Raw genomic sequence first — 26257 nt, forward strand, 5'->3', positions numbered from 1 at the left:
TCAATCTATCGATGGTCACTGAAGGTTCACTCAAGCTTGCGTAACCCTCTCGTAAGGCACCGAAAAATGTAAAGTGCCAGAGTGCCTAAACCAACCACGCACAGTTTACCCGAACGAGTACGATATCCTCAACAAAGTCCAAATTCGGAGCTTTTTACGACGGATAATCCGCTTCTCACCGATCCGCTCTTCGATCACGTGACATCAGTCTCCAATAAGAGATGCCCTCCTTTCCCACGTTTTGTTGGCCAGGGGAAGGCCCTTGACCGCTCTCTAGGCATGCAAGAATCGGCAACAATAATGCAATACTCGGAAAACTTTATGCGGGGGAAGATTTTGATTATAAAGTGACTAGAGGGCCAGTTAGAATGCGATTTCGGCGGATGGCTCAGGAGTTTCAGGAGTGTTCGCACAAATAGTCTGAAAAAAATGGAAGGCGCATGCCGTGATACAGTATTACAATTCCACGAGCGTAAACTATTATAAACATCTTATTTTGCGTCGTTATATCCATCCCTCCCCTCCCCTCCCCTCGCATATTATTTCTTCCTATTTCTTTACGGCGCTATGCCAGGAACACAATTTCCCATCTCTGCTGGACTCGTGTCCAGTTCCAAGTTTACTAACGGGCAAAAGCAGAACCACCACCAGAATATAACCCTCCAATGTACTCCATGCCTACAATATACATATTTCCCAACCCATCGAGCCTAGTAGAGCTGCAATGTCGTAACGCCGGAGACTTTTATCCATCCACTCGTCGTTTGATTTCGTAAGAGATCCTTTCTTTCTGTGTGCTGCTTTCCCTTCCTCCCATCATTATCAACATCAATGCAAACTATTAACGACAATATTGGTAAGAGAAGGTTGTGTATTTGTGTGCATTATCGCGGATGCTCCATGCTCGAAGAACCGCTATGTCGTCCATCAACCACTTCCGCCGAGCTGCCCAGGTACTGCGGGTTCGCAGACGGGTTCACGGTGCGGATGCTGTGTTGATTTACGTAGCCTACGCTCGTAGGCCTATCGTTTTGAATATCGGCTGAGAGTTTGCCGAGGACGGATTGATTCCCTAGATCTAAAGGATCTGTGACTCCTGATCCAGATGACATGTCTGATAGTCGCTTCTTGGAGTTTGTGCGGTCGAACGGGAGGCGTGAATCGAGAGATCTTTGTGGTTGGTGCGAGAATTGTGGTCCCCCGGCTGTCAGATCAACACTTTGGGATTTCCTTCTTGAGCTTTTCCGAGGTACGTTTGGTTTGTTGGATGGCATTCGTATGGGTAAACCAGGTACTAGAGGTACGTCGGTCATCTTGGCTCTCCGGGAGCTGGCCTTCGAAGTAGCCTTGGACGGGAACCTGCTGGGCAGTTCGATGCCGCCTTCAGGAATGTCTAGCCCCAATGTCGGTGGCACATCTGATATCCGGGTGATATCATATTCATAATCCGACAGGCTTTCGTCATCAGAGCCTGAAGGGCTGACTAGATTGTCACCCTCATGCGTGGAAGGTCCAGCTGGTTTTGTTGCAGCTCTCGAAGGACCAGCGTGGACGGATTCATCGTCCGATTCGATAGGTCCATTCCGGACTCCACCTGCAGTTGCAACGGGAACACCTTCAGGAGGAGTCTCCGCCCCCGGAGCATTTCTTGCGACCATACCCGGAGGCATCCTTGCACTTCGTACAACCTCAAATCCCTTCCCTTTCTCCTTCGTCTTTCCCCCAAACAAGCCCTTGAACCATCCTGCTGCGGAAGCAGCCGGCCCTGTAGGATCAGCTGGACCTGTCTTTATTCTCCTGCTAGGTATATTGGCATTCAGTGCTGGACCACGAACGCCATAGTAGAAGTCGACTTCACGAGTAGTGTAGTCAGCTTGCGTTCTCCCCGGGCTTCCATCGAGTGTTTGTGGAGCGATGGGAGTATTTCGCCCAGATATTGAAAGCCCCTCTTCATCTATATCTGGAGTACCCGAATCGAGTTCACTCCTTCTCTTGTTCTCCACGTCTCTGCTGGCGAAGGATCTTCGACTCTTGACGCCTGGTAAAAATGAATCTAATGTCGATCGCCGTAATCTTGGGTCTCGATAGTAAGGATCCGCAGTCTCCGTCGTAGCTAGTCCCAATTTTTGAACCCGACCTCGTCCCAGACCAGATGGAGATGCTGCAGAAGGTAAGAAGGAGAAGGAGCTAGCCTCCCCAGGGGTGGTAGGGGCGTGTGAACTGCCGCCACTTCCAATATAACCCGGCCGCACATTGTCATGGGCATCGATGCTGCCAACGCCTGTACTCCCTCTGCCGAGGAGCACACCGGCACTACCAGCAGATTGGCTCCTAAGCCTGCCACTATCCATCATATACGACTTCCGTTCATTCTCAGAGTCTAACATTGCAGCACTGGACAGTTGGCTCTGTCTTGAACCGCCGTCCCGTCTAGGTAATCTTCTCGATAGCTGACGCATGCCGAAGACCTTGACCAGGCCTCCTCGAGTCGCACCGCTCTCGTCTCCGCCAGCACCGGCCATTCGTGCGGCAACCTCAACGATTGTCTGAATTGCATTGAGCAAGAAGCCGAATATAAGGACAATAGCATGCATCAAAAGAATAGCATATCCAATCCAGCCTTTCGGTCCTTCCGCAACGCCGAGTGAAGGGGCGAATGAAATCATGAGTAGAATGGTGGCGAACCTGAGTAATGCGAAGAAGGTATGGAACGCATTCATTGATGTGGGAGAATGGAATGGTCGGAAGGCGTGAAGAGTTAGAATGGTGATGACTTCGCAGATAGCGAGTAGAACAAGTTGCGCAATACCAGAAGGCTGGACAGCACCGATTGCAATGCCTCGTACGAAAGTTAAGAGAAGGGGAATAAGAGCAAATGGTGCAGCATTGTCGGAATAGGTGTTATAGAGTGATCCGTAAAGGAGGACTGTTGGCAGGTCATCGAAGAGGCAAGACTTGGGCCTGGTTGAGGCGATAATAAAGAAAAGCCAGCACGCAAATCCAACTACCACCACCAACATGACCACTGCTAGACCCACAGCGAATGCAGGTGATCGCCCAGCCACTACTAACTGGAACATCGATAGCGCGACAATCGGTAGCAAGAAGTAGTTGAAAACGATCCGGATGACGTTGCCCACCGAAAATGGCATGTTCTTTGCTCTAAAGTCCCCTTCTTGGGTTTTGTTGATGTGTCGATATGTCCACCGAACGAAAAAACCGATCTGTATGAAAACCATCGAGGCTCCGAGGATGACGAGAAGCCAGACAGCCATGCCGGCCCAGATGTCGTCCACTTCACTCATTCCAACCAGTTGTCGAAGTTGATCCAGACCATACGTGCCGTTCGTGACATATATCCCGTCAACAAGACTCATCGTTCCATTTCCACCACTGACGAAGCTCTGATTGAACATGAGCGCAGACCATGACACCTTGCTAACAATCGGTTGGTAGAACCCCGGGTAGTTGAGAGTGAGGCCACCAGTAAGTGCCACGAACTGAATGTATTGCAAGCAGTCTCCAAATCCGGGGGTGACCAAACGAAGCAGATCCTCGTCTCGCCCGTAGTTAGTAGTCCAGTGAAATATATCCGTTGTTCCCCAAGGGCTGGAGATACCTGCAAAAGCCGTCGCGAAGCCAACAAAGAAGAGGATTACCACGGGTATGTATTTCACAACTGAACTCAGGCTGGATCCAAGATCAGGTGTTAGGTTCGCTGAGACACATCCGACCGGGGTACCTGTTGGATCTCCATACTTGAGTAAAAGCGTTACGGTAAACGAGGTGAAAGCATAGGTTGAATAGAAGTTGTTTTCGAATCCGTAAGAGGGGAAATTGTGGTATGAGGTCCTGGTGAGAAGATGTCAGTGCAGTTCCTTGGAAAGGTGGGGAAAGAACTTACAAATTATCCTTGAAGTTTGGACCAAGGGGACAAGTCCCATTGACCAATATTTCGCAGAAATTATCGCCGGTACTGGGGTTGTACGGGGTATAAGTCAAAACACCGACTTTGTTGAAGAGTGTAGTAAGGAGTGGGTTATTAGTGTCTGGGAGAGGATCGGCTGCTATCTTTCCCCCGTTCGAGGTATCATTGTTCGTCCAATACGGATCGGTGGCATTCGGCAGAAGCAATCGGGGTAAAGCGACTGTTGAACCAGTGACGTTTGTCCATACTGTGACATTCAGGTTGTGCATTGGGTCAGTGGTGTTAAACACGGCGTTCATGACGAGGGGAACCAGTTGTAGTTGTAGAGGTGAGTTATTCTGTACACCATCCGAGAGGCAGTTCTGGAACTCGACGAGGACAGCAGATGTAGGAATGATCCAGAGACTTGCTATCAGCAAGAATAGAACTTGCCATGTCCCAAAGAAACCCATCTGCAGCCGTGTTGAGGAACGTACGCGAGCTCTGCGGGATCGGATCGTTTCGAAGGAGTCTTGTCGAAGAGAAGAACTATCCACCCATCGCCCATCTTCGGCCTCCCGCTCGCCTTGCCATTCTTCTCTCGACTCCACAGCAAACATCATCTTATGGTCTTGTCGGTCGTGCTCAACATGGTCATCGTGAAAATGTATGGCCTGGTGGTCGGATTTGGGTTTTTCCATGGCATTGAACTTTTGAAATCGCCGAACCCATTCGACGAGAGCGAGGCCGCGGCTGCACATGCAACGTAGGAGACGGTGATTTGCCTTTAGAACGCCATCGTGAGCTGGCGGGCGGTCATTCAGAAGAGGATGAGTCGCGGGAAAAAGGACTGGATTGGATTGCGGCGTGGGTGCTGTACGAAACTCTGGGCGGCGAGCCTGGCTTGATTTCTGAAACGAGTAAGTTTGTATCTGATCTGCTAATCGCCGGAAACGAGAAAGTCGATAGGAACAAATTTACGCCACGCCCGCGCCAAGAGAGTGAGTGCTGAGTGCGAGTTGGAAAGGAGGAAGGAGGAATGAGGACAGCCACAATGTCGGGATTGATGCAATCAAAGTTCTGCAGTCAGGATTATCCAAGGACAGCACCTGATTTCCCAGGTCGAAAGCAAGGCGGTAATCCCTTCCCTTAATGCGCAATTTACAGCGGTCAGCGATCTCGTATTGTAGATGTCCCCTGGATATTTCCATGCGGGCGGCGTGCCGAGCCACGCTGAGCCCACTCCCTCAAATTTACGGCAATTTAGTGGAGGAAACAGGAGGCGGTGAATACTTCATCCCTAACGGCATCTCACTTCATCGACATCCTTGAACCTTCATCTTGAATCCCCAGATCTGAGCGTGAAGGGATCAACATGCTTCTTACTCCACAAAACCTTCTTTCGTGGGGACGGGATTTGGGTGTGGCGTATGACGATTTGCAGCAGCGATACAAGTAGGCACAGACTCAAACAGCTTTTCTATTTTTATTCGACCTATCACCAATGACGCAAACCCGTATTCTATCACGTGAAGTGTTTCGAATCCTCCCGATCTCTCGCGTCGTACCAGTTTGTGGAGGTACGATACGGAAACACCGAGCTGAATATTTACTTTCTGTATTCCTCTAAGAACTAAGTTCTTGGGTCCCTCTTGAGTCCCCGAACCCCGAGCATATGGCTTTTTAGAGCCATAGGAAGGTCCCCTCAAGCGCCGTGGATATCATCTCGCAAAAATGCTACAACACACACCAAAATGCTCACACGCAACGCTATGCTCCTTACCAATGCTTTGATCGTATCTTCATGCAAATTTACCGCCTAACAGATCCTATACGTGATGCAGCTTTCACCGGCGCTGGCAATGCTTTTATAAGTGCTTCTCGGCCTAATTCCATCAGTAAGTTGGTTGGTTCTTAGAAGGCCGGGGAAGAACAACGTAAGATCTCACCTTCTTCATTATCAAAGACGAGAGTTATATCGTCGTGCTCCCCTGGATAGTCCGGCATGTCTAAACAAACAAATCCATGCTCGATCCCGCTCTCTGCTTCTCCTCTCGTCTTTGGCATCGCGAACTTGGCATCAACGATCCGTAGAGAGTACTTGCCGCTTCGACTCGAGCTTTCGAAGATATCCGTGGATTTGAGCGTGAAGTTCATGCAATCGCCGTGGCTGAAGTTCTCGAAGAAAGCGACTAATTGCACGACCTTTTCTTTCTGAACGATTAGTATTCTGGTCGTGATGGCGTCCCATTTCTTGTAGATGGGGACGACCATCCTCCTGCGTGAGATGTTGAAGGAAGATGCAATGCCATCGAATAAGACGCTGAATCCTGTTAGGGCAGCTTGGAATAAGTGCAACTCTTTTGTGCTTGGGAAGGTGTATATGCGAGTTGATTCCGATTTTGATAGGTCTCCGAGTAGCATCGCTAATTCTTGTGGTAATTCTTTGGAAACTTGAGATTCAGAGACGGAGATAGTCATGTCTTGTTGAGGTTGTCGAATGACTCTCAGTTCATTCAGGATGTTGACGTTCAATCGCAGCTTCAGCTCACCAGGTTCCACATTAATCCGGTCGGTGATACTGCCAGCCTTGAAATCCATTACCACCCTCAAGTTCTCGGATAGTACCGTCTTGGTACTTTGGACATCGCTAGTTCCTTGATTTATGACTCTGAAATTGTGCCACTCAAGACCTCGGAGGCAGTTGTTCTTGCTCTCGTCACCAATTTCCGCCGTCATTGTCCTGATAGGCGCTTCAGCAATGACATCTTCTCCGTTTCCAAGTGCAATGCCAGTGACGAGTGTATGGAGTAGTGTACGTTCGCTTACATCCTCGAAGGTACAGACCATGGTGTATTTTGCCATCCCATCCCTAATTTTCAAAAGAAGTGCTGGGAAGCCTCCCTCGCCACGGAGAAACCCAAATTGGATTGGGTCACGTGGCAAAAGATCCTGATCGACTCCTCTCAAATTCTTAGTCTTCGAGCTGGTATTCAAGCCAATTCGAAAACCTCGATGCATCGTTCGAGGTCCAGTAGCCGCCTTTTCAACAACGGTCTTCTCGAAAAGTCGAAAGTGGCAGTGAGGTAGTGGTTCTTTTGGAAAAGCGGAATGACTGCCTTGATCGAATATTTGAAAAGTCCGGAGAATAGTTTCGAAAACTAGGTTTTCACCCGAACGTTGGTGGAGACTGGCGTGAGTTTTCTTCTCATAATCATAGATTCCCCAAAGAGTCCTGAACTCATGCTCGGAGCAATGTAGGCGAAGTACAAACCCTCGTGGCAGTTTAAGCTCAACTGTACTGTGTGTTGCTTGCCATCTCACATCTTCCCACGAGGGTCCCCGACCTCTCTCTGACTGAATCGCTAGGTTCAATGAGCCATCTTGGCTTGCTACAATGGCTGTCGCTTCCTTATCCCATTGGCCACGGACGACGGAGACCATAACCGGACACCGATAGTGTTGTGATGCGGCCTCCTCCAGAAGAACTGCCTCTACGAACATTCTGCTGAAAAGGAAAGCCTGAGTTGTATCGCCTAGGGGGAAGGTTTCCGAGAGTGGGACTGCGCTGGTCGGCCTCTGGCTTGCAATCAGCGATCGATTTCCATCATCCTGGACCCATATTGTTGCATCAAGCCCTTGAGTGAGTGGGACATCGTCAGAGTCTGGGGGCAGAAAATTATTGCGCTTCATTGACATGGTGAGTTTTCGCAAACTTGTCATTATCCCTTGCCGAACATCTAGTATATCAGCCAGAGGCGAGTTCGAGTTAGTCGAGACTGGACGAAGTTGTGTTTCCGGATAATGTGAGGTGATGGTCTCTACAAGCCATAATGATTTGGCAAGATCGGCGTATGCTTGTTGACGAACGAAGAAGTTGGTCTGTTGAGCATGAGGACTGGAAGGCCTATCCCTGACGGCCGCTTCAAGGTATAGTCTACCTTTCAAGAACCACCACAGCGCTGCTCGTACAAGCTCTTCAAGTGTGCACTTGGGAAGTGGCTTCACAGACTCGGTGGATAAACGAAACAGTGTGAATAGATGCACGACTCGGTTTGAGAAGTCCTGTAAGGCATCTTCCCCGACAGCAACTGCTGCTTCATGCAGAGTCAAAGTGGGTGCTCTACTCAGTCCTGCTGGACTTTCAGTCAAATGTTCCGCAACCTGGGGGTCGTTGGGTGCTACAGGACTGCCATGAGTCTGCTGCACAGGAATACCAGGAGATGCTGGTATATGAACATTCTTCATGGTATTGAGGTGAAGCTCGTCCATTTGAGGGGAGATCTCATCAGCAGCTGTACCAGGTGCACCCGGAAGATGCTGATCGATGATAGCCGTGTTCGAAGCCGCTTTTACTAAAGCTAGGCCTTCCCCAGATTGAAAGTCCGCCTTTATTTCGGCGAAGGAACGTCTATCCGACCCGGACCTTTGGCTCAAAGCATGCCGTACACCATCTTCTAGTCCCCCATTCCTTCCAGAAACATCCTCCTGCACTGGCCCACTCCGCGTCTCTGGTACTGATTCGAACCCAGTTTGTGTACGTTGGAGGGGTCCAGGAGGAGGTTCTTCCGTATTTTGAGACCGAACCGACTCCTGGCTATGTCTGGGACTGTTCACGGGTCGGCGGACGATCAAATTCTGTTGTCGACTTGGCTGGAGGTGGCTTGGCTGAAGGTTCGGGGGATGCGAATTCGCTCTCTTCCTCATTCCTATTTCAGCGACTGGTGAAATAGCCTCGTCACCCCCTTCACCGATCACCTCGGGCTGTTCCTGTGTGAATCGTACCACTAGGCCTTTCCTCCGCTTTAGACTCGCAGACCAACCCCTGACTATTCTTGCACTTTGAATTTCCGCAGCACTAGGCCACCGACGAGCGGTGTTGGTATCGATTCGCGTCAATGGCTTTGGATAGGCAGGTTCGTTCGTGACCGGCATCATATGCAATTTGTCCGAAGGGCCATGAAGGAATTCGTTGACATCGTCTTGATTCTGGGACTTCTTCTCCTTGCGCAGCTTGCCCATCAATCGGCCCCTGAGCCCTTTCTCGCCTTCTTTCCCACTGCTCGCGTGCCCTTCCATCTTCCACGCGTCCAAGCTTGAGCCGTCGATTCTGCGGACAGTTGGGTTGGATCTGGCTGAGCAGTAAATGACTGAGAGGTTCTCTCACAATATAGGGCGGTTACATCTATGTATTGACCGCAATTCTGGCCGTGGAAGAGAGATTGAAGCAGCATCGAATTTTTGTGTTGGCGGTGCCCAACCTTCTGCGACGGCCGGCTTGCTTGAAGGAGGCAAGGATTTGGAAGGTGTTGACGGGGTTAGCCCCCACGTCTCCGTTTCATGTGAGGTCGTTCTGGTCGTTGGTGGCGATAACTGGGGGCTTATCGAAGCAAGGAGGTGATTGGCGTTTGGGCAAGGCTGTGCCTTCTTGTTGCAGCCTTGTTATTTTGGAAACTACCTTAAGCTTTGTTGTCAAACTTGAACGAAGAAATCCAACCCAATAAAATTGTTTGAGGCGAAGACCCGTGGCCTATGCCGATAGGGGGGATCACGGCTCGTGTCACTGCTTGAATGTCTCGGCAGTGCGCGAAGCTCTCATATGGGTGGGAGGGGTAAGAAGCCACAAAACGCAGACTCTGGACTGATCCACATGATGATACGGCATCTTCACTGGGAAGGACAGCTCTGCATGAGGCTAAAGACAAATGTGGACAATACTGGCAGGGAAACTCAAGAATACTTCAGTTTGTACAGTACAATGTGAGGCCTGAAAGGGAAGCGGGCCTAATGCCTGGTCTGAAATGGTGGTTGGGATCAAGAAAACTGGAACAAGAAAGGCCACAAGGGCCAATGCCTGGTCTTACATGGCGGTCAGAATCAAGAAAGGCCTGAAAGGGGCGCGGCCCTAATGCCTGGTCTTCCATGGTGGTCAGAATCAAGAAAACTGGAACAAGAAAGGCCAAAAGAAGGCGGGTTCTCTGTTGTATGAGGTGGAGGTGGAGACGCCCACAGCCGCTGCTCTAGTTTGCTGGAAAGAGCCTAGAGTTCTGAGGTAATGTGGCTGTTGAGTGTTGGAAAACACAATGGGCGAGCTAAAGCACGAGATGCATGCGTGTGAAGATCGAAATATGCACCGAGTGAGCGCAAAGACCACGTCCAGACTGCTGAACAGCCAAACAGCATGGGAAGACACAGAGCGCCTGCGTTGTGAACGATCCCCAAGCTAGAGGAGAGGAAAGTTGGGGGGCCATCCCATCGCTGAAATCCCCTGTCAAAGTGACGATGATCTGCGTCTCATCCCTGCGCTCAGGTTGGAGAAATTCAAGACCGAGAGAGTGTGTGAGAGAGGCAATAAACGGACGATTCACTTGATGATGATTTGGGCTCAACTATCATCAGTGTTCCCTTTTCTCAGCACAAGGTACTCCTGTGTCCAGCCTCCCTTGCCTCCCTCTGTCTCATGCCACCCCATCCCATCCCATCATATCCCATCCCGTCTTGCAAACGACTACACGGAGATACAGATCGCAGACCTACGATCGATTTGTCCTCCAGGTTTTGCGCAGCGCGGTGTTCCGGGCTGCGTCTCCACCGCCGCTCCTAGCCTCGCGTCGTCACAGCTGAACAAGGGTCTCCAACCACCCGAGATCAAGCCACACAAAGGCCTGCTGGCCTCGCTCCGCCAGCTACCAGTACTGAGTAGCTTCCCTTGTCACCCGCCCCGTCTCGCATTTGCCCTTGCACTCGGAATCCTGTCTCTTCCGCAGTCAAGCCTCTTCTTCCCCAACTCCTCCTTCTGCAAATTGGACGAAGTGCAGTACAGCTGGGAATCGAGGAACCAGTTTCATGGTTGCCAACATCAATTGGCCCTGACCGGACAGCTCCTTCCAGCAAACATGTCTCTGCCCACTTCCGCAGCAGAATTGAAGGCACAGGGTGTTGTCGAAGCTGCGCAGGATCCAAACAGCTCAGTCACCGCAGATGATGCCCAGCAGAAGATTGTCACCGAGAGCAAGAAAGCTGGAGTTGCGGCATTTACCTTCAACCCAGACGCCAGTCCTGAGGAGAAGGCCGCTCAAGCTCGAGCTGTAAGTACCACCATTGGCAGATTCGCAAGCACACCACTAATCCGCACTTTGCTGTAGAATGTGCCAGCAAACTTCCACCATGAACACACATCCAAGGGAGTCGCAATTCCTACAGATATAGATGATGGGAAGCCTGGTGCATATGACCTCCCTCCACCTTCAACCGCTGGAGCTATTGCAGCCACACCTGCCAAAGACAAGGATGGAAAGCCTCTCACGAACGGTGCAAACGGACTCATAGAGAAAGAAGATGTCGAACAATGGATTGAACGAACAGGCTGGGCGCCAAGGTTTGGCAACGGGTCCTCGGGTTCATCGATGAAAGACGAAAGCCTCTCAGACCACCAAACTTGGCTTGAAGGAAAGCTCGAGGACAAATTCTTTGGTGGTAAGTTTGCTACAAAATAATTAGAAGACCTGTATTAAGTTGTTCTAGATTGGTATCATAATACTGCGGTCATCATATTTGCCTGCCTTTCTTCGTGGCTCGTCGCAGTTTTGGGAGGGGGCCTCGCTTGGGTCTTTCTGGTCATGGCCATTTGTGGCACGTATTATCGAACATCCCTCCGCCGAGTACGTCGAAACTTCAGAGATGATATCAATCGTGAACTCTCGAAACAGAAGCTGGAAACCGATACAGAAAGCTTGGAATGGATCAACAGCTTTTTGGACAAGTTCTGGCCTATTTTCCAACCTGTTCTAGCCGAGACCATCATCAACTCAGTAGACCAGGTACTGAGCACCTCGACCCCAGCCTTCCTAGACAGTCTCCGCATGAAGACTTTCACTCTTGGAAATAAGCCTCCTCGGATGGAGCACGTCAGAACCTATCCGAAGGCGGAAGACGATATTGTCCTTATGGACTGGAAGTTCAGTTTTACGCCAAATGATCACTCCGACATGACTAAGCGCCAAATTAAGAATGCGGTCAATCCAAAGATTGTGCTTGAAATCAGAATTGGGAAGGCCATGATCAGCAAAGGCATGGATGTCATTGTAGAGGACATGGCGTTTTCTGGGCTCATGCGTGTGAAGATAAAGCTTCAGCTGCCCTTCCCTCACGTGGACAGAATCGAGATCTGTTTCTTGGAGAAACCTAGTGAGTAGCACTTTCCTTGCGTTTGTCCCCTTCTCTCAAAAAGAGCGCCCAATAATCATCTGGGTTGTGAGATCTCACTACCTCCACCTTTCTTTCTGGAGCTTTTTGGACGTTTCAGCAGGATCAGAATATTCCAAGTATACCGACTAACTCTTATTTCTAACTTCAAAGCCATCGACTATGTTTGTAAACCCCTCGGCGGTGAGACTCTTGGTTTCGACATCAACTTCATCCCTGGTTTGGAAACGTTCATTCTGGAACAAATTCACGCCAATATCGGACCCATCATGTACGATCCGAACGTGTTCCCCATTGAGGTAGCTAAAATGCTTTCCGGATCGCCCGTCGACCAAGCGATTGGTGTTCTCGCCGTCACTATGTATGGAGCCCAAGGCCTCAAGAACCCGGACAAGTTTTCAGGAAATCCTGATCCATATGCTGTAGTATCATTCAATAACGGGGCTCCTCTTGCTCAAACGAAAATCGTTAAGGAGAATGCCAATCCGAAATGGAACGAGACGAAATATGCTATCGTCACATCTTTCAATGATTCCCTTACGCTTCATGTATTTGATTACAACGAATATCGCAAGGACAAGGAGCTTGGGACTGCCACCTTCCCCCTAGAAAGAGTACGCGAGATCCACGAATATGAGAATGAACAGCTTGAGGTCAAGCTCAACGGCAAGGCACGCGGCTTATTGGCAGCTGACGTTCGTTTCTTCCCCGTTCTAGAGGGACGAGATCTCGGAGAGGGGAAGAAGGCCCCTCCACCAGAATCCAACACCGGTATCGCACGCTTCACAATTGAGCAAGCCAAGGAGTTGGATGGCTCTAAAAGTTTGATTGGGCAGCTCAACCCATATGCTGTTCTTCTTCTTAATAACAAGGAGGTTCATGTCACTAAGAAACTCAAGCGGACCAACAATCCTATCTGGGACAATGGCTCAAAGGAACTTCTCATCACTGATCGCAAGACCGCGAAACTTGGGCTGGTCATCAAAGATGATAGAGATCTTACTGCAGATCCTATGCTTGGAACCTACCAAATCAAGCTCGATGACATGCTGCAGTTGATGGAGAAGGGCCAGGAGTGGTATCACCTTGCTGGTGTTAGGCAAGGACGAGCGAAATTGACCTTGCAATGGAAGCCGGTGGCCCTAACGGGGGTAGGAGCGGGCACTGGTGGTTATGTCACACCTATCGGGGTGATGAGATTCCACTTCAAGAACGCCCGTGATCTTCGCAATCTGGAGACTCTTGGCAAGTCTGATCCCTACGTCCGCGTCCTTCTCTCCGGTATTGAGAAAGGCAAAACTGTCACATTCCAAAACAATCTCAATCCAGATTGGGATGAGGTTGTTTATGTGCCGGTACATAACGCTCGAGAGAGGTTGACTCTCGAAGTCATGGATGAGGAAACACTCAACGCTGACCGGTCGCTGGGTTCGGTGGAGGTTGCAGCATCCGACTACATTTCGCAGGCTGAGAATGGCGAATACGTCGTCCATGATTCAAAGACGCCACATGCTGGCAAATTGCAACTCCACGGCAAAGGATCGCCGAGGGGAACTCTTAACTTCACCGCGGCATTTTATCCATGCCTGAACATCGCGGACCCGGAAGAAGAGGAAGAAGCAGCGCGGAAGAAATCTGCAGAACGTGGCCGTATATCGATTGATGGCTCCGAGAAAGATTCTTCTGCTCCAGCCAGCCCAAAGTTCGAGAATGGGAAGGCTGATGCTGTATCAGCAGCGAACGCAAAGCTGGAGAAGGGAAAGATTGATCCTGATCTGGCAAAGAAACTTGCGGAGGGCGAGAAGGAACAAGAAGAGACGACCGAAGTGAAGAAGTTGCCTAAGATTCGGTTGACCCCTGAGGAGCTAGTGAAGTACGAATCTGGACTTATTATATTCAAGCTTCTGGACGTTGAGCTTCCGCGGCCCAACGTTCGCGTGGAGGTTGTCATGGATGATATGGCTTTCCCATCTTACTCCTCGTCGACTATTCGGACCAGAAAAACTGTTCTCGACGATATTGGCGATTGCTTTGTCCGCGAGCTCGATTTCTCGAAGATCACCCTTCGCATCCGCGAAAAGGGTGACAGCAAGGGAGACGAAAAGAAAGACCATACCCTTGCTAGGCTAAGTGGAAACACACTGGACACCCTGAAGCAGTGTCTTGTAAGCATACTGATTCTAAATACGATTGCTCAAGACTGATGATACTGCAGAATAACCCTACGACCCTTAAACTTAAAGACGAGAATGGACACGTCTCTAGCATCAAAGTTAGCTTGAAATATCTCCCAGTCAAGATGAAGTTGGATCCTAGTGAAAGTATCAACAATATGGGTAAACTCCGCGTGGATGTCCTCGACGCTACAGATCTCCCATCAGCCGACAGGAATGGATACAGTGACCCATATTGCAAGTTCGAGCTTAATGGCAAAGAAGTCTTCAAGACTAAGGTACAGAAGAAGACTCTCCATCCGGCTTGGAATGAATGGTTTGAGGTAGACATTGCTTCGAGGACGGCAGCCAAGTTTGTTTGCAATGTCTACGACTGGGATTTTGGTGAAAAGGCGGACTTCTTAGGTTCGTCAGACGTCAATCTGGACTTGGTCGACCCCTTCAAAGGCAAAGAGCTCAACCTTGCTCTCGATGGAAAGTCGGGATCAATCAGGTTGCGATTGCTTTTCAAGCCGGACTACGTCACTCGCTCTCGCCAAGGCTCTTCAACCTTCTCGGGGACATTTGCAACACCAGGCAAGATTGTTACGGGTGTTGCGGGCGCTCCTATCAAAGGTGTTGGGTTTGCGGCTGCTGGCGTTGGCAAGGGCGCCTCGTTCATTAAACACGGATTCAAGAGTAAGAAGAAGTACGATGACAGCAATGATGACTCTACAGGAGCATTAGAAATGGAAGCAGAAGACAACGAGTTCCTCCGCTCTTCCGACCAGGGACTGGGCCCGAGACGCGCGGCTGCCCTTGGAACAGGTGCTGAGAACAACTCGGCGCCGATCACGCCTCCGGATTCTGCTGCAAGCAGCACCCCTCACAGCCGCACGAAGAGCTTCGGAGCTGCCTCGGTCAATAGCACGATCCATGGCGGAGCATCAGGTCCCCCCACTGGCACAGCAAGTTTCACTATTCTCTCTGCCGTAGGCTACCCTCCATCCTCAAACGTAATGGTCTACGTCAAGCAGATCGGTCCCAAAGCCAAGACTATTCATAAGACCGAGCACATCAAATCCAGCTCCGGTACCGTAACATTCAACGATAAGAAAGAGAGCTTCAAGTGCTCCTGCTCGGCAGACACGCAGTTCCAGATCCAAGTCAAAGGCCACAATACCTTCGGCAGCGATGGTGACCTTGGAGAAGGACTCTTCTTCGTCGATGAATCAGGTACCGGCTTGGAGAAGAGCGTCAAGGCGGGAAGCGGCCATGTGGTGCTGAAGAGCAACTTCGTGCTGACGTCTACGGAGAACGGGCTTGGTGATAATAGTCCGAAAAGCAACGTTTTCCGGAAAAGTTTGTTGAGCAAGGGAAATGGACGGAGTTCGAGGGATGTAACGCCGACGCCGCAATAATGGAAATAAGGGGACGATGAGAGTGTTTTGTGTTTTTGTTGATATGCTTGCGATACCATAGCGACTGCTCCTTTTCTCTTCCTCTTTCTTTGAAATACCTACTACGATGGTTTCATTCTCGTTGGATCAGCGAGGTTGATTCGAGCCCGATCGATGATTTGATGGTTCTGATAGATAAAATTGGAATGGACAACGAACTGGAATGGCAAAAGTATGGGTTCCGGGGAGATTAATGAGTGATAGCAGTGCGCTGGGGCGAGACGGTTCATGATAATAAACATTGAGATTATGTTTTGGTGTCTGCCTTGTTTTGAGTGCAAGACTTGGCATGAGATGATCTTGTTATGGCTTTCCGTACATCTTGGACAGCCAGGTTAATCATGCTTGTTGGTTGATAATATATAAAGACATCGGAGGCGTAAGTCCTTGGCTCTTCAACAAGGTGCACGAATTCTCACGCGCACGCAGAGCCTGCCTCAAGCACATGCTTAACGAGCGAATGGTTGACATACGATACCTCGAAATTCTTGTCGTCGATCAAGAATTCAAGAACCAGAGATCGAGTATGCGTATGGTGCAACTCTTGAATACGGCTCTTAAAATAAGGTGCGGAGACACCACCAGCATTGGAAGCTTTCTCTTTGATGGAAGCTTTGCTTCAAAAGACGTTTGTCTGTTCATTGCTACCTTCTCCTTGCGAAACTCGGTGATATGCCTTCCACAATAATCAACATCTGGGATCTGATGGACTATAAAGACAATGCAAATTCTTGAAGGTCATATCTATGAATGGAACGGAATGAGACTGGGCCTGTCTAAGCCCTCTGGGTACACCTCCTCGATTCCTCGTCATCTACTGAGCTTGGCAGCTTGCTGTGGTTTTGATGAATAACCCAAAGTACCCTTTCCTCATTGCTAAATGTTTGGAGTTGCTCCTTTTGTTGTCACACCCCAAAATTTCCAGCCGAATCTATCCCAGCTTCATAGTAGCTCTCGTCCAGTCCCCTTCTACCTTTACTCCAGAGACCTCGAAAAGTGACAGCGGAATGCTTATTTGATAACATTCTAAAGACGGGTATACCATCACCGTAACATCCTGGGGTCCACTAGGTGCAAGAGCTCTTCGCGGAGCCTTGCTCGTGAAGGAACTCCGTGAGTTTGACCTTTGGCGGGTATTTCGGTACTCGTCATCTGAATTCTCAGGACGCAGCTGAAAGATTTGCATCAACTGTTTGTTGAGGAGCATTCTTTGAAGAACTATATATACCCGAGACGAGGCTGGGCCTGTGAAATACTTGATCCGGCGACGATGTCACAATTAGGGTCAACACCTTTTAGGTAATGTAATTGGGGCTGCGGCTGTCTTTTATAGAGCTGGTCATCCCGAAATGGGTGTAGAATATGCATTTTGGAAGGAAATCTGATACAGAACTGTGTGAGTAAGTACGCGATTCGGGGGAGCATTGAAGCCTGCGATTCATGATTTGGTGGCCACAACTAACTAGCTCTACACTATTACCTCAACTCTCCCTTGCTACCAGGTCAAGATGAACACGAAAGGCGTATAGTCGCTTTGTTGGAGATCACCTTATCGTATGCGCCCTCGTCGAATGCCACCTCGAAGATCACCTCACGATATAGCCTCCGACAACTATGAAGACTCCTTCCTCGATCCAGGTTTGCAATATTGGTGAATGTGTCATCAGTGGCCAGTCTGTTGTCATTTTGCAGCCACCGGGGGAGGACGCAGTTGGAAGACCGAACGAGGACTGCTGCCACAGTACATCGAAGAGTGTGCGTTAAGGAGAGAGTAGCTGGGCTACACTTTGCCCTCTCTGATGATTGCATACAAACATTCCTATTCTTAGGTTTTCATCAACTGCGAGAAAAGGTTCTTGAAATCTAGCTTTCCGAGTCGCTTCGAAAGCTGTATCATAGATTTGTCCATTTGACTGGAGTTCCTGTGTTCGTTATGTAATTTTTGAAGGCAACATTTATATAGATGTGGAGCCTATGCTTTTGATGAGCCTGTTCCAAAGATCAGAAGAACGGTACGCGAGACAAAGTTGGATTGTCGTAAAACCGGTCCCTTTCCTTTGTGGAGTCTATGAATTTACCTTCCATACCACTTAATACTTGCAGGCTAGGGGATCAAGTCAAGTTGTTTCTGGGAGAAAAAGATCCCGGGGATGTGAAATCCTTCTGGGCAGAACGTACCGTGCTGGGTCCGTTTCTCCTTGCAAACGAGCTGGCTTGTGCTTGGTTGATGTTTTCTACGAGTTGACCAAGAGTGGGGTTGGGTTGCGGGTCGAGCTGAGAAGTGGTTGCCAGACAGCCCACCTGAAGACCCAGAAACGAAGATGATTGTCTTACCGAGGCGATACGCCTTTGGAAGCAACCGGGAAGTTGAATTCTATGTCAAAGGGGCAAGTTTGTATAGCCAGAACGCCTACGACGAGACTCGAGATGTATGAGAACTCCTTTGTCAAGCTACTGAAGAAGCAGGTTTTGTTGTCAAGCAACCAGCTTGCTGTCACTTCCGAAATAGTTCGGAAGAAAGCCACGAGAAGAGGGCAGGCCTAGGACTGCTGTCGCCATCAATGGAATCAATAGAAGAATACATGTGAGTGAAGAGAGACTTAACTAGCTCCTTGGACTTCCTGAAACCTGTTCATTCCAGATGGCCATTGGGAGTAGAATAACGAAAGCCTCTTGGCGTACAGATTCAACTAACTGCAGGAGGACTTTCTTGGATTCTGGCTTTGGTAGCTGCAACGGATTGAAGCATTCTTCGAAGTTCAAAGAGCGCTTAAATAGTCGGGGCGGGCCTGTTGTCGAGCACAGCTTCGGCTCAACAGTATGCACTTGCGTTAGAGCCGCTTTGTGGGGGATGAACGTTTGGCTTCGTGAAGGTAAATTGAAAGCCTGTTTGTTTGCCATTGTCTACCTGCATGCGAACAAGGCAATGTTCCAACCATATATAAAGACCAAAACAGCGCGACAATGGCTCATCGCTACAAACAACAAGCAGAACGGAGACTTCTTGAAGGTCACCAGATATTGGAGGATCAACCTACCTGCAGCAGCACTGCTCGGCGGAAGGTAAGGTTACTACTTCTGAGGGAGGCCCGAAGGGCGGGTACAACACTGGAGTGGTGCGCAGAAAATTTGGAAAGGCGTAGTAAGAAACGCAGAATGACAGCAAAAGAGTTGTTGACAGCAAGGAAATTCGGATAGCATGGAAGGTAGACAAAAACCACAATTGGACAAGATGTTCAGACTGGAGATTGCTCTTATTCTCATCTATTCTCAATTCATGCCTGTCGCCGAAAATGCCATAAATCCTCCAAAATTATCACAAAAAACCTCTAATCACCACGGTCATGATCATGTAATGGGCACTTTCCTGGCATCTTAGTATACCAGCCCCTGATGCACTGCAAGTGAAACCGGCAAAAACATTGAAGCCGTGCCATATCCTGTCCTGGCTCATACTCCTCAAAACAAATGCTACATTCCGCCTGCTGAACGCAATCTTTCTCCGAAGCTTTGTATGGGAAAATTGTGCCTCCGAAACGGTGGCCACCGGGAGATGGGCGATTTTGGCCGAGGACGACATCTGCGTGGGCTTGTTCGCGGGCGGCGGCTCGTCCTTCGGCGGTGTTGGGGACTGCAGCTGGAGTGGGTGAAGTGCCTGATGGACCTGCTTGCGAGGGATCTGTGGTTTGGTTTGGAGCCTGCTGAGCTGGTGGAGGGGAAGAGGAAGGACTAGAAGCAATTCCCAGCCGTGCCATACGGTCAGTAAGGCATGCTTGGACGTGAGCGTCACGTAGGTCCTGGAAGTTAGGAAGTTCTCGGGATGGAAGCTCCTCGTGGCAAACCCAGCACTCGTCCTCTTCAGCGATCTGGCGTCGAGGAGGGTTGGGGCGAGGAGGCTCGGGAGTAGTTTGACGCTCCATTCTTAGATCCGATTGAGCAGTGTTGGGGATGAATGGCCGGTAGTGAGGGTGTCCTCGAACGGAGTGTGATCTTTCAAGGTTTGTTCCTATGGAACTTGGATACCCGCCCTTCGATGCAAATGTTAGCTAAATTTCAAAAGCTGGATATCAATGACATCGTGTGAATTGGCGGATTGGTATTTACCATCGTCTGGTCACGAGAACTTCCGACCTGTGTGCCAATTAGAATTTTGGAAGGCGAGGGATGGCAGGTTACTTACAGTACTACTTCTTGATCTGCTTTGGAACTCGTCAGGCCTCAGTAGACGGTCCCCTCTCTCGTTGTATGGTGCCCCACGCGGCTGATTCTGTGCTTGTAAGTAGCGATTGGGAACAATCGGGTCCCTTATCCTTCGTTGGATATTCCCTAATCTTGGACCAAACTCTGCATCAGGGTTTGACGAGTAGTCCCCAGAGGTGTTTTGTGGTACTGCTGTGGTGCTTACGGATCTGGAATGCCTTCCCTGGTATGAGGTTGGCCGTTGGGTGTTGGCTGGCGGAGCTGTGTTTGGATCTGGCACGCAGGGGTTACAAAGTCGCACACGCTCTCCCCCACCAAGACTCGCAACGTCTGAGCTGCCCGCGGTGTCTGTCCTACGTGGGGGATGAGGATCTGGTGAGGTTGGTGATCCGCCGTCCAGCGGTGGTTGGACAATGTATTGGTATGGAATTGTGATGCGATGGGGAGAGCAAGAGTTACAGACAACTCGCCCACATTTTCTAAAATCGGTAAGACTGACTTTCGCGACAAAACAACATCAAACAACAACGCAATATGAAGGAGGGCATACCTGCAGTGATGCTTGCGGACAAAGAAGCCTATTCATGTGGTTAGCACTGTGTATAATAATCCCGGTTAGGAGAATTTACTGAATTGTGTTCTGCAGATGGGACAAAACGTAACTTCCGCATCTGGTTGCCATCTTGGCAGTACAAACTCTGGAGAAGGAGGATGCAATCGATGCCTGACTTGACTAGGAGAGTCGTGAGACAACAGAAGAGTGTCTCTTGATGACCCCGACAGCGAGGAGTCATCCTCAGGCCCAGATCTTGTACTGAGAATTGGCGTACGTGTCGGTGTACGTGTTGGAGTACGAACTGACACACTTGCAGTGCTTTCAGGTCCCAATTCTCGCCATACCCCCCCTTGCGGACGCTCTTGAGCTTCTCCGGATTGAACACGGGAGACTCCAGTTGAGGTTATATCATTAGCACCAGATCTGGCTGGAATTGAAGTGCCACTTCTAGATGTGGACGAACTATCCCCGAGGAACTCTCGAAGACTGACGGGAGCCGAATTACTTGGCACTCCGGACCCTTCCCGCTGGTGAGAACGTGGAAGTGCTGGGGAGCCCCGTTGCGGAGTAGAATGGCCATCGACAATAGCAGAAGGTCTGGGCGAGCTATTTGATACACCCTCCAGGTAAGGAGCCCTTGTCAACATCTCATGTGAGATGACTGACAAAGATGAGTTACTTCTAGACCTATATATGTCGAGAATGTTTCCATCTACTCCATGGAGATTGATGTCTGGTCCTTCTTCAGCATCCTCATCGTATATATCTCTCATATCAATACGGAATTGATCACCAGGCGGGTTTGGGTGCATGGCCTCACTCGCAGCTCCGTCATTATCCCAGAGAACGGGGATCGGCTCGGAAGTTGGGATTGGCGGTAGGGGTCGCTCAAATCGATGTTCAGACCCCGAATGCGGCGTGGTAGACCCAGATCTGGGGCCTGGGTTGTCCATCTCGGGGCTGATAAAGCGGAGGCTGAAATTGCCACCAAGAAATGGGGGCTTCGGTGCCCCACGAGAACAACAGACCCGCCAGATGTCCTGGCGGCTGTTCTGCAGAAGAAATCCTCTAGATACTCGAAGCTCTGGATTCTTTTCTATGTCTTTGCCGCCTCCGGGACAGAATAGCGCCAGGCTCTTCCCTTTATATGGGATCGCTGCTAACAACGACAGGAGGCGACAAGAACCCTTTCTGAATCCTCAATATTCTCAACTAAAACCGAACAATGGCCTTCTATCTCCAGCACGGTGATATTTCGAATATTAGAGGTCGATTCTCCTGCGAGGATCAAGGCTACACCAAGTTTTCGAAGCCTGGTGTCGATGAGTTGGACTCGAGATGCTAGACATGGTCAGCAAAGCCTCTATGACACATCAACAAAGGGGCAACGCTTTGATTCTTGCATACATTCGCGACCTCTAGGAGTCCCTTATCCTTAAACAGCTCTCATTCAAGACTTGACTGGCCTTCCGTCACGGTCGCACCTCAGTCACCCACTGTGACGTCTTCACTTGTTTCAGCATGTGAAGCCGAAGGTTGGATGGTGCAAATGGAAAAATAACAGAACGGGTCGCTCTTGTTTTATGAGCTGCTGCAAAGGCAAAAGCAATGTTATCGGGCGAGATGAATTCAAGCATGAGTTGGACACGCGACAAGGCTTCAACTATGTTGGATACTTTCTTATCGAGGCTGCGCGATAAAGATTCTATATTAGGGCCGGCTTCATCCGGTGGCTATCCCTGAACAGGCTATTTTTGGATCTCTAGGAGTTTCTTCAACAGCTCGAAAACCTGGTCAATGAAGACAAATAGAGCACGATGGCACGAATAGACTTCCTAGGAAAGAAGAATATAGGATCTCCCAAGGATTGGTTGGGAGCAGAAGGAAAAGGGGCTTCGGCTAATGTTGCACCCGCAGTAACTCTACCTGCAGCTGGCTCCGTCTCAAAGTCAATGCAACGAGCTTGACAGGGAAGCCTTTTGAATTGATTACCGCACTGCAGAAGCACCGAGTCAGGCGGTGTGACTCCGGCTGGCCGCCACAGGCTGCTGTTGTCCAGGTGTATAAGCTTGAAGCAGGACAACTGCTTGATTGTTCCTGTCCGGGAAGGAACAATAAACTGGGAAAGATGCCTGCCAACCTGGGATAGGAACATGCTTGACATGGGATTTCAAGAGAATGTACATTCCGCAAAATATCAAGCTGCCTCTTTAAGATAGGCAGGAGGGGAAGGCTCGACTTTCAACCTTACTTGACCAGACCCCCAGGACATCTAAAGCGGCGCTCAGCTTTTCAGTATCCAACAGCCAAGTTGTACAATGGAAGGAGGTGGTTCTCAAATGTCCCAGAACCTCCTGGGCATTCGGAGGGAGTAGACTTTGAATGTACAGTTATGTAAGGATCACGATAAGGCGGCACTTGGATCGTTCACTTTGGCTTTGGGAAACCATCGCCGCTTTTATTGTGCCCGTCAGCCTCGCTTCAACGCCAACACGGACAACAACGCCGACGCCGACGCCGCAACCGCAAAAGCTGCCCTATGAAAACCTTACTCAGCTGAAGAGATCCATCGCCATCACGGTATTGCAAGCACCGAGTTCCGGCATCATGGGCGCCACTCACCGTGCTCACGACCAGGACGAGGACGAGATGGAGATCGACCCTCGATTGAGGGACACCCCGGTTGCCACCTCCTATACTCCACAGACCCATCCCCCGAGAGCGTCTCTTCAAATTCCAATTGCTCCCCAGCAATCACGATCACCAGTTGCTCCACAGCAATACCAACCCGTCCAAGAAGGCTCCCCGCAAAACTACTACCTGCCGCAAACTCCCCAGTCCGGCGGTAACGAGGACAATGACGCGGGAAACGGAACCCAGGATGGCGGCCCGAATGATCCCAAGCGACCTAGAGCTTGCGAAGCTTGTAAGTTTTAACTTCTCGGAGTATTAGTTCTTCGCAGCAATGTTCAGCAGCTCCTGGGACAATCTACTAGGAACGTCCAACAGCAGCTGGAACATTCTACTCCCGAAAAGGCCTGAAAAAAGTATGCTGACCCCGATTTTTTGGGAATAGGTCGAGGACTCAAGGTCAAGTGCGAGCCGGATGCAAACAACCCCGACGGACCTTGCAAGAGATGTGGCAAGGCCAATCGAACATGCGTTGTCACTCAACCAAGTCGGAAGAGACAAAAGAAGACCGACAGTCGCGTCGCAGAATTAGAGAAGAAGATTGAGGCGATGGCGGCAATGATGGCTGAGAAATCGGGCTCGACTGCGATTGCTCACAGCGGCGGTGGTGTTGAGGTGCCACCTATGACTGCACAAGCTCGACAAACACCATATCAGCAAGTCACAAATGGAGGCTACGGATCCGTATTCGCTCAGGCTCCAGAGCCTCGAGCTAATGAGTGGGGAAACGCCTTTGGAAAGGCCCCCGATTTCGAAAGCAGGAAGTCGTCTGTTCCGCCCATGGTCGTTGCGGGACAGAAGAGAAAGCACGCCGAAATCTTCTCAACTGCATCCGACTCGCCAATCTCAGGGGCCACTCGGAAGTCGGTCGATGGTTCCAATGCTCAGCAATCTCTTGGATTCTTGATGGACCGAGGAATGAAGCCAGCACCGATGCATGAGTACTCAGATGTCGTTGACAGAGGACTTGTGACTGCAGATATGGCCGCAAAGATGTTCGATTGCTATGTTGAGAAGATGGCGCCCCACATGCCTGCAGTTGTCTTCAAGGCTGGCACCACTTCCGCCGAAGTTCGCAAGACCAAGCCAACCCTCTTCCTGGCCATCCTCGCTGCTAGTTCTGGATCCAACTTTCCCGATATACAAAAGCAGTTGACGAAGGAGGTCATGAGCATCTACGCCGACCGCATCATCTGCAATGGAGAGAAGACTTTAGAGTTGATTCAAGCTCTGCAAATCAGTTCCCTTTGGTACTACCCTCCGGAACACTTTGAGGAGCTCAAATTCTACCAACTCATTCACATAGCAGCTGTCATGGCAATTGATATTGGTATGGGCAAGAGAAGCAAGACCAAAGGTCCGGGACTGTGGAGAGACAACCCATGGCGCCGAACTCCGTATCCTGATGCCACCAGCATTGAAACTAGACGTGCCTGGCTTGGTTGCTATTTCTTATGCTGCAATGCGGCCATGGGACTTCGCCGACCGAATCTGATCCGATGGGCCCCGTTCATGGAGGACTGCGTCGAAATTCTTGAGACCTCTCCTGATGCAGCACCTACTGATCGGGCATTGTGTAGCTGGGTGCGAGTTCAGCATATTGCAGAGGAGATCGGCATCACCTTTAAGATGGACGATCCTACTGCAAAAGTTACCATTGCTGATGCGACAGTTCAATATGCACTCAAGGGTTTCGAGAACAACTTGAAGCAATGGAGCAGCCAGGTACCACCGGAAGCTCAGTCCCGTAAGTCTCAGTCTCGTAAGTCGCATCTACAGTAAAAAAATGTTCAAAGTTTTCTGACACTGAATGCAGCTATGTTGAAGATCGCGGAGTACGTTGTTGATCTCTACATGCACGAAGTTGCTTTGCATGTTGACCATAACGTCGAGGAGTTCAAGCCGCCATTCACAGAGGATACCCTCGGCGGAGTCGGTGTCGGTGACCAAGCATCGCTCAGTTCTGACCATGTCCAAGCTCTGTGTGTTTGCTTGAACTCCGTTGATGGTATCTTCGAAACCTTCCTGAAGTTGGACGTCGAAACTGTTCGCTGCCTGCCCGTGATCAACTTCGTTCGGATTGCATATGCTGTGGTGGTCCTGATCAAGATGTATTTTGCAGCTGCCACGCCAACCAGTGAGTTTGGAAAGGTCATCAGCAAGGATAACATGAAAGTTGAGCAGTATCTGGATGGTCTGGTAAACATGTTCAGCGCATCCGCTGCGGAAAAGAAGTCACGTCCATCGCACAAGTTCTTGATGGTGCTTCTGATGCTGAAGACTTGGTTTGCCCGTCAACGGGAAGGAAAGCCAGCCCCACAATCGAGCGAGTCTGCTCTCTTGATGGACACTCCTGCGGAGGCCGCTAGCGACAAGCAAAATCCTCAACAACGCGGTGGACAACAGCAAGGTTATAGCACCGAAAACACGCCTCTCCAGCTTCTGAGTGAAGTTGCAACTAATCCTGGCGGACAATCTCGTTCGGGCAGTGTCAGCCAAAATCTTGGTTCTACCAACGATTGGCAGCAACCACAGCAGCAAAGCTTCACCAACTATCCTTCGATGACCCAAATGCCAATGGCTCCATACGGCAACTTGAGCACGGGAAACATCGACCCTTCGTTGGGAATGGACGGCTACATGATGGGTGACGGCTTGGAACAGGCAATGGGCATGGCCATCGGAGTTGGACCGTTCGGCGAATACTATACTGACGAGGCGTTCTATGGCATGATGGATCCAACGGCGGGCGCATCCTTCTTTGACGGGATGTAGACCTGATTCGGATCCCATCTGCGGTTTAGACGTATTATGCATTTGCTTCTGGCGTTCTTGCATTCGAGGGGACTTGCATTTAGGCGAAGAGCCGTCTTCAAGATTGTATTTTACAATCAACGGGCCGTGGCAGCCGGGCTTAGGGCATACGAATGATACCATAAGAATTTTATGAAAGAAAATTCATTGCATCCACTTGACCCCTCAATATCAATATGCCTGCCTCGTTTGTGACAGGCGGTTTTCGCCAGCCCATTGGTGCAAAAAGGTCCAATGGCGGACGGCTCCGAAAAGCAATTATAGAATCTTC

The 26257-nt window shown here is 50.0% G+C and overlaps 6 protein-coding genes across 6 annotated transcripts; 3 read left to right on the forward strand and 3 right to left on the reverse strand.

The window, feature by feature from the left end:
• Positions 1-884: 884 nt before the first annotated feature.
• On the reverse strand, positions 885-4380 carry K444DRAFT_546051 (uncharacterized protein; the record flags this gene model as incomplete). The annotated part of the gene is made up of 2 exons (XM_024876192.1): positions 885-3852; positions 3905-4380. 2 exons carry the CDS (start codon positions 4378-4380, stop codon positions 885-887), a joined length of 3444 nt encoding a protein of 1147 aa, XP_024729062.1.
• A 987-nt stretch (positions 4381-5367) lies between these two features.
• Positions 5368-9395, reverse strand: K444DRAFT_621308 (uncharacterized protein). Its single transcript, XM_024881874.1, has 2 exons — positions 5857-9395; positions 5368-5793 (listed from the first exon to the last, which is right to left on the reverse strand). The coding sequence occupies exons 1-2, from the start codon at positions 8984-8986 to the stop codon at positions 5720-5722; spliced, it is 3204 nt and encodes a 1067-aa protein (XP_024729063.1). The 5' UTR covers positions 8987-9395; the 3' UTR covers positions 5368-5719.
• Positions 9396-10803: 1408 nt separating this feature from the next.
• K444DRAFT_648046 (uncharacterized protein) lies at positions 10804-15686 on the forward strand (the record flags this gene model as incomplete). Its single annotated transcript, XM_024885417.1, has 5 exons — positions 10804-10995; positions 11053-11383; positions 11432-12094; positions 12266-14277; positions 14328-15686. The coding sequence occupies 5 exons, from the start codon at positions 10804-10806 to the stop codon at positions 15684-15686; spliced, it is 4557 nt and encodes a 1518-aa protein (XP_024729064.1).
• Positions 15687-17281: 1595 nt separating this feature from the next.
• K444DRAFT_637369 (uncharacterized protein) lies at positions 17282-18792 on the forward strand (the record flags this gene model as incomplete). Its single annotated transcript, XM_024884113.1, has 8 exons — positions 17282-17363; positions 17418-17480; positions 17689-17737; positions 17829-17911; positions 17976-18154; positions 18235-18309; positions 18367-18598; positions 18683-18792. 8 exons carry the CDS (start codon positions 17282-17284, stop codon positions 18790-18792), a joined length of 873 nt encoding a protein of 290 aa, XP_024729065.1.
• A 262-nt stretch (positions 18793-19054) lies between these two features.
• Positions 19055-21434, reverse strand: K444DRAFT_637370 (FYVE-domain-containing protein; the record flags this gene model as incomplete). Its single annotated transcript, XM_024884114.1, has 5 exons — positions 19055-19771; positions 19830-19856; positions 19906-20404; positions 20476-20503; positions 20555-21434. The coding sequence occupies 5 exons, from the start codon at positions 21432-21434 to the stop codon at positions 19055-19057; spliced, it is 2151 nt and encodes a 716-aa protein (XP_024729066.1).
• A 1608-nt stretch (positions 21435-23042) lies between these two features.
• Positions 23043-26141, forward strand: K444DRAFT_657153 (uncharacterized protein). The gene is made up of 3 exons (XM_024886131.1): positions 23043-23407; positions 23558-24934; positions 24989-26141. Exons 1-3 carry the CDS (start codon positions 23089-23091, stop codon positions 25945-25947), a joined length of 2655 nt encoding a protein of 884 aa, XP_024729067.1. The 5' UTR covers positions 23043-23088; the 3' UTR covers positions 25948-26141.
• The last annotated feature ends 116 nt before the right edge of the window (positions 26142-26257 follow it).

Source organism: Hyaloscypha bicolor, assembly GCF_002865645.1.
Source record: "Hyaloscypha bicolor E unplaced genomic scaffold K444scaffold_182, whole genome shotgun sequence".
In the NCBI taxonomy this organism is placed as follows: Eukaryota; Fungi; Ascomycota; class Leotiomycetes; order Helotiales; family Hyaloscyphaceae; genus Hyaloscypha; species Hyaloscypha bicolor.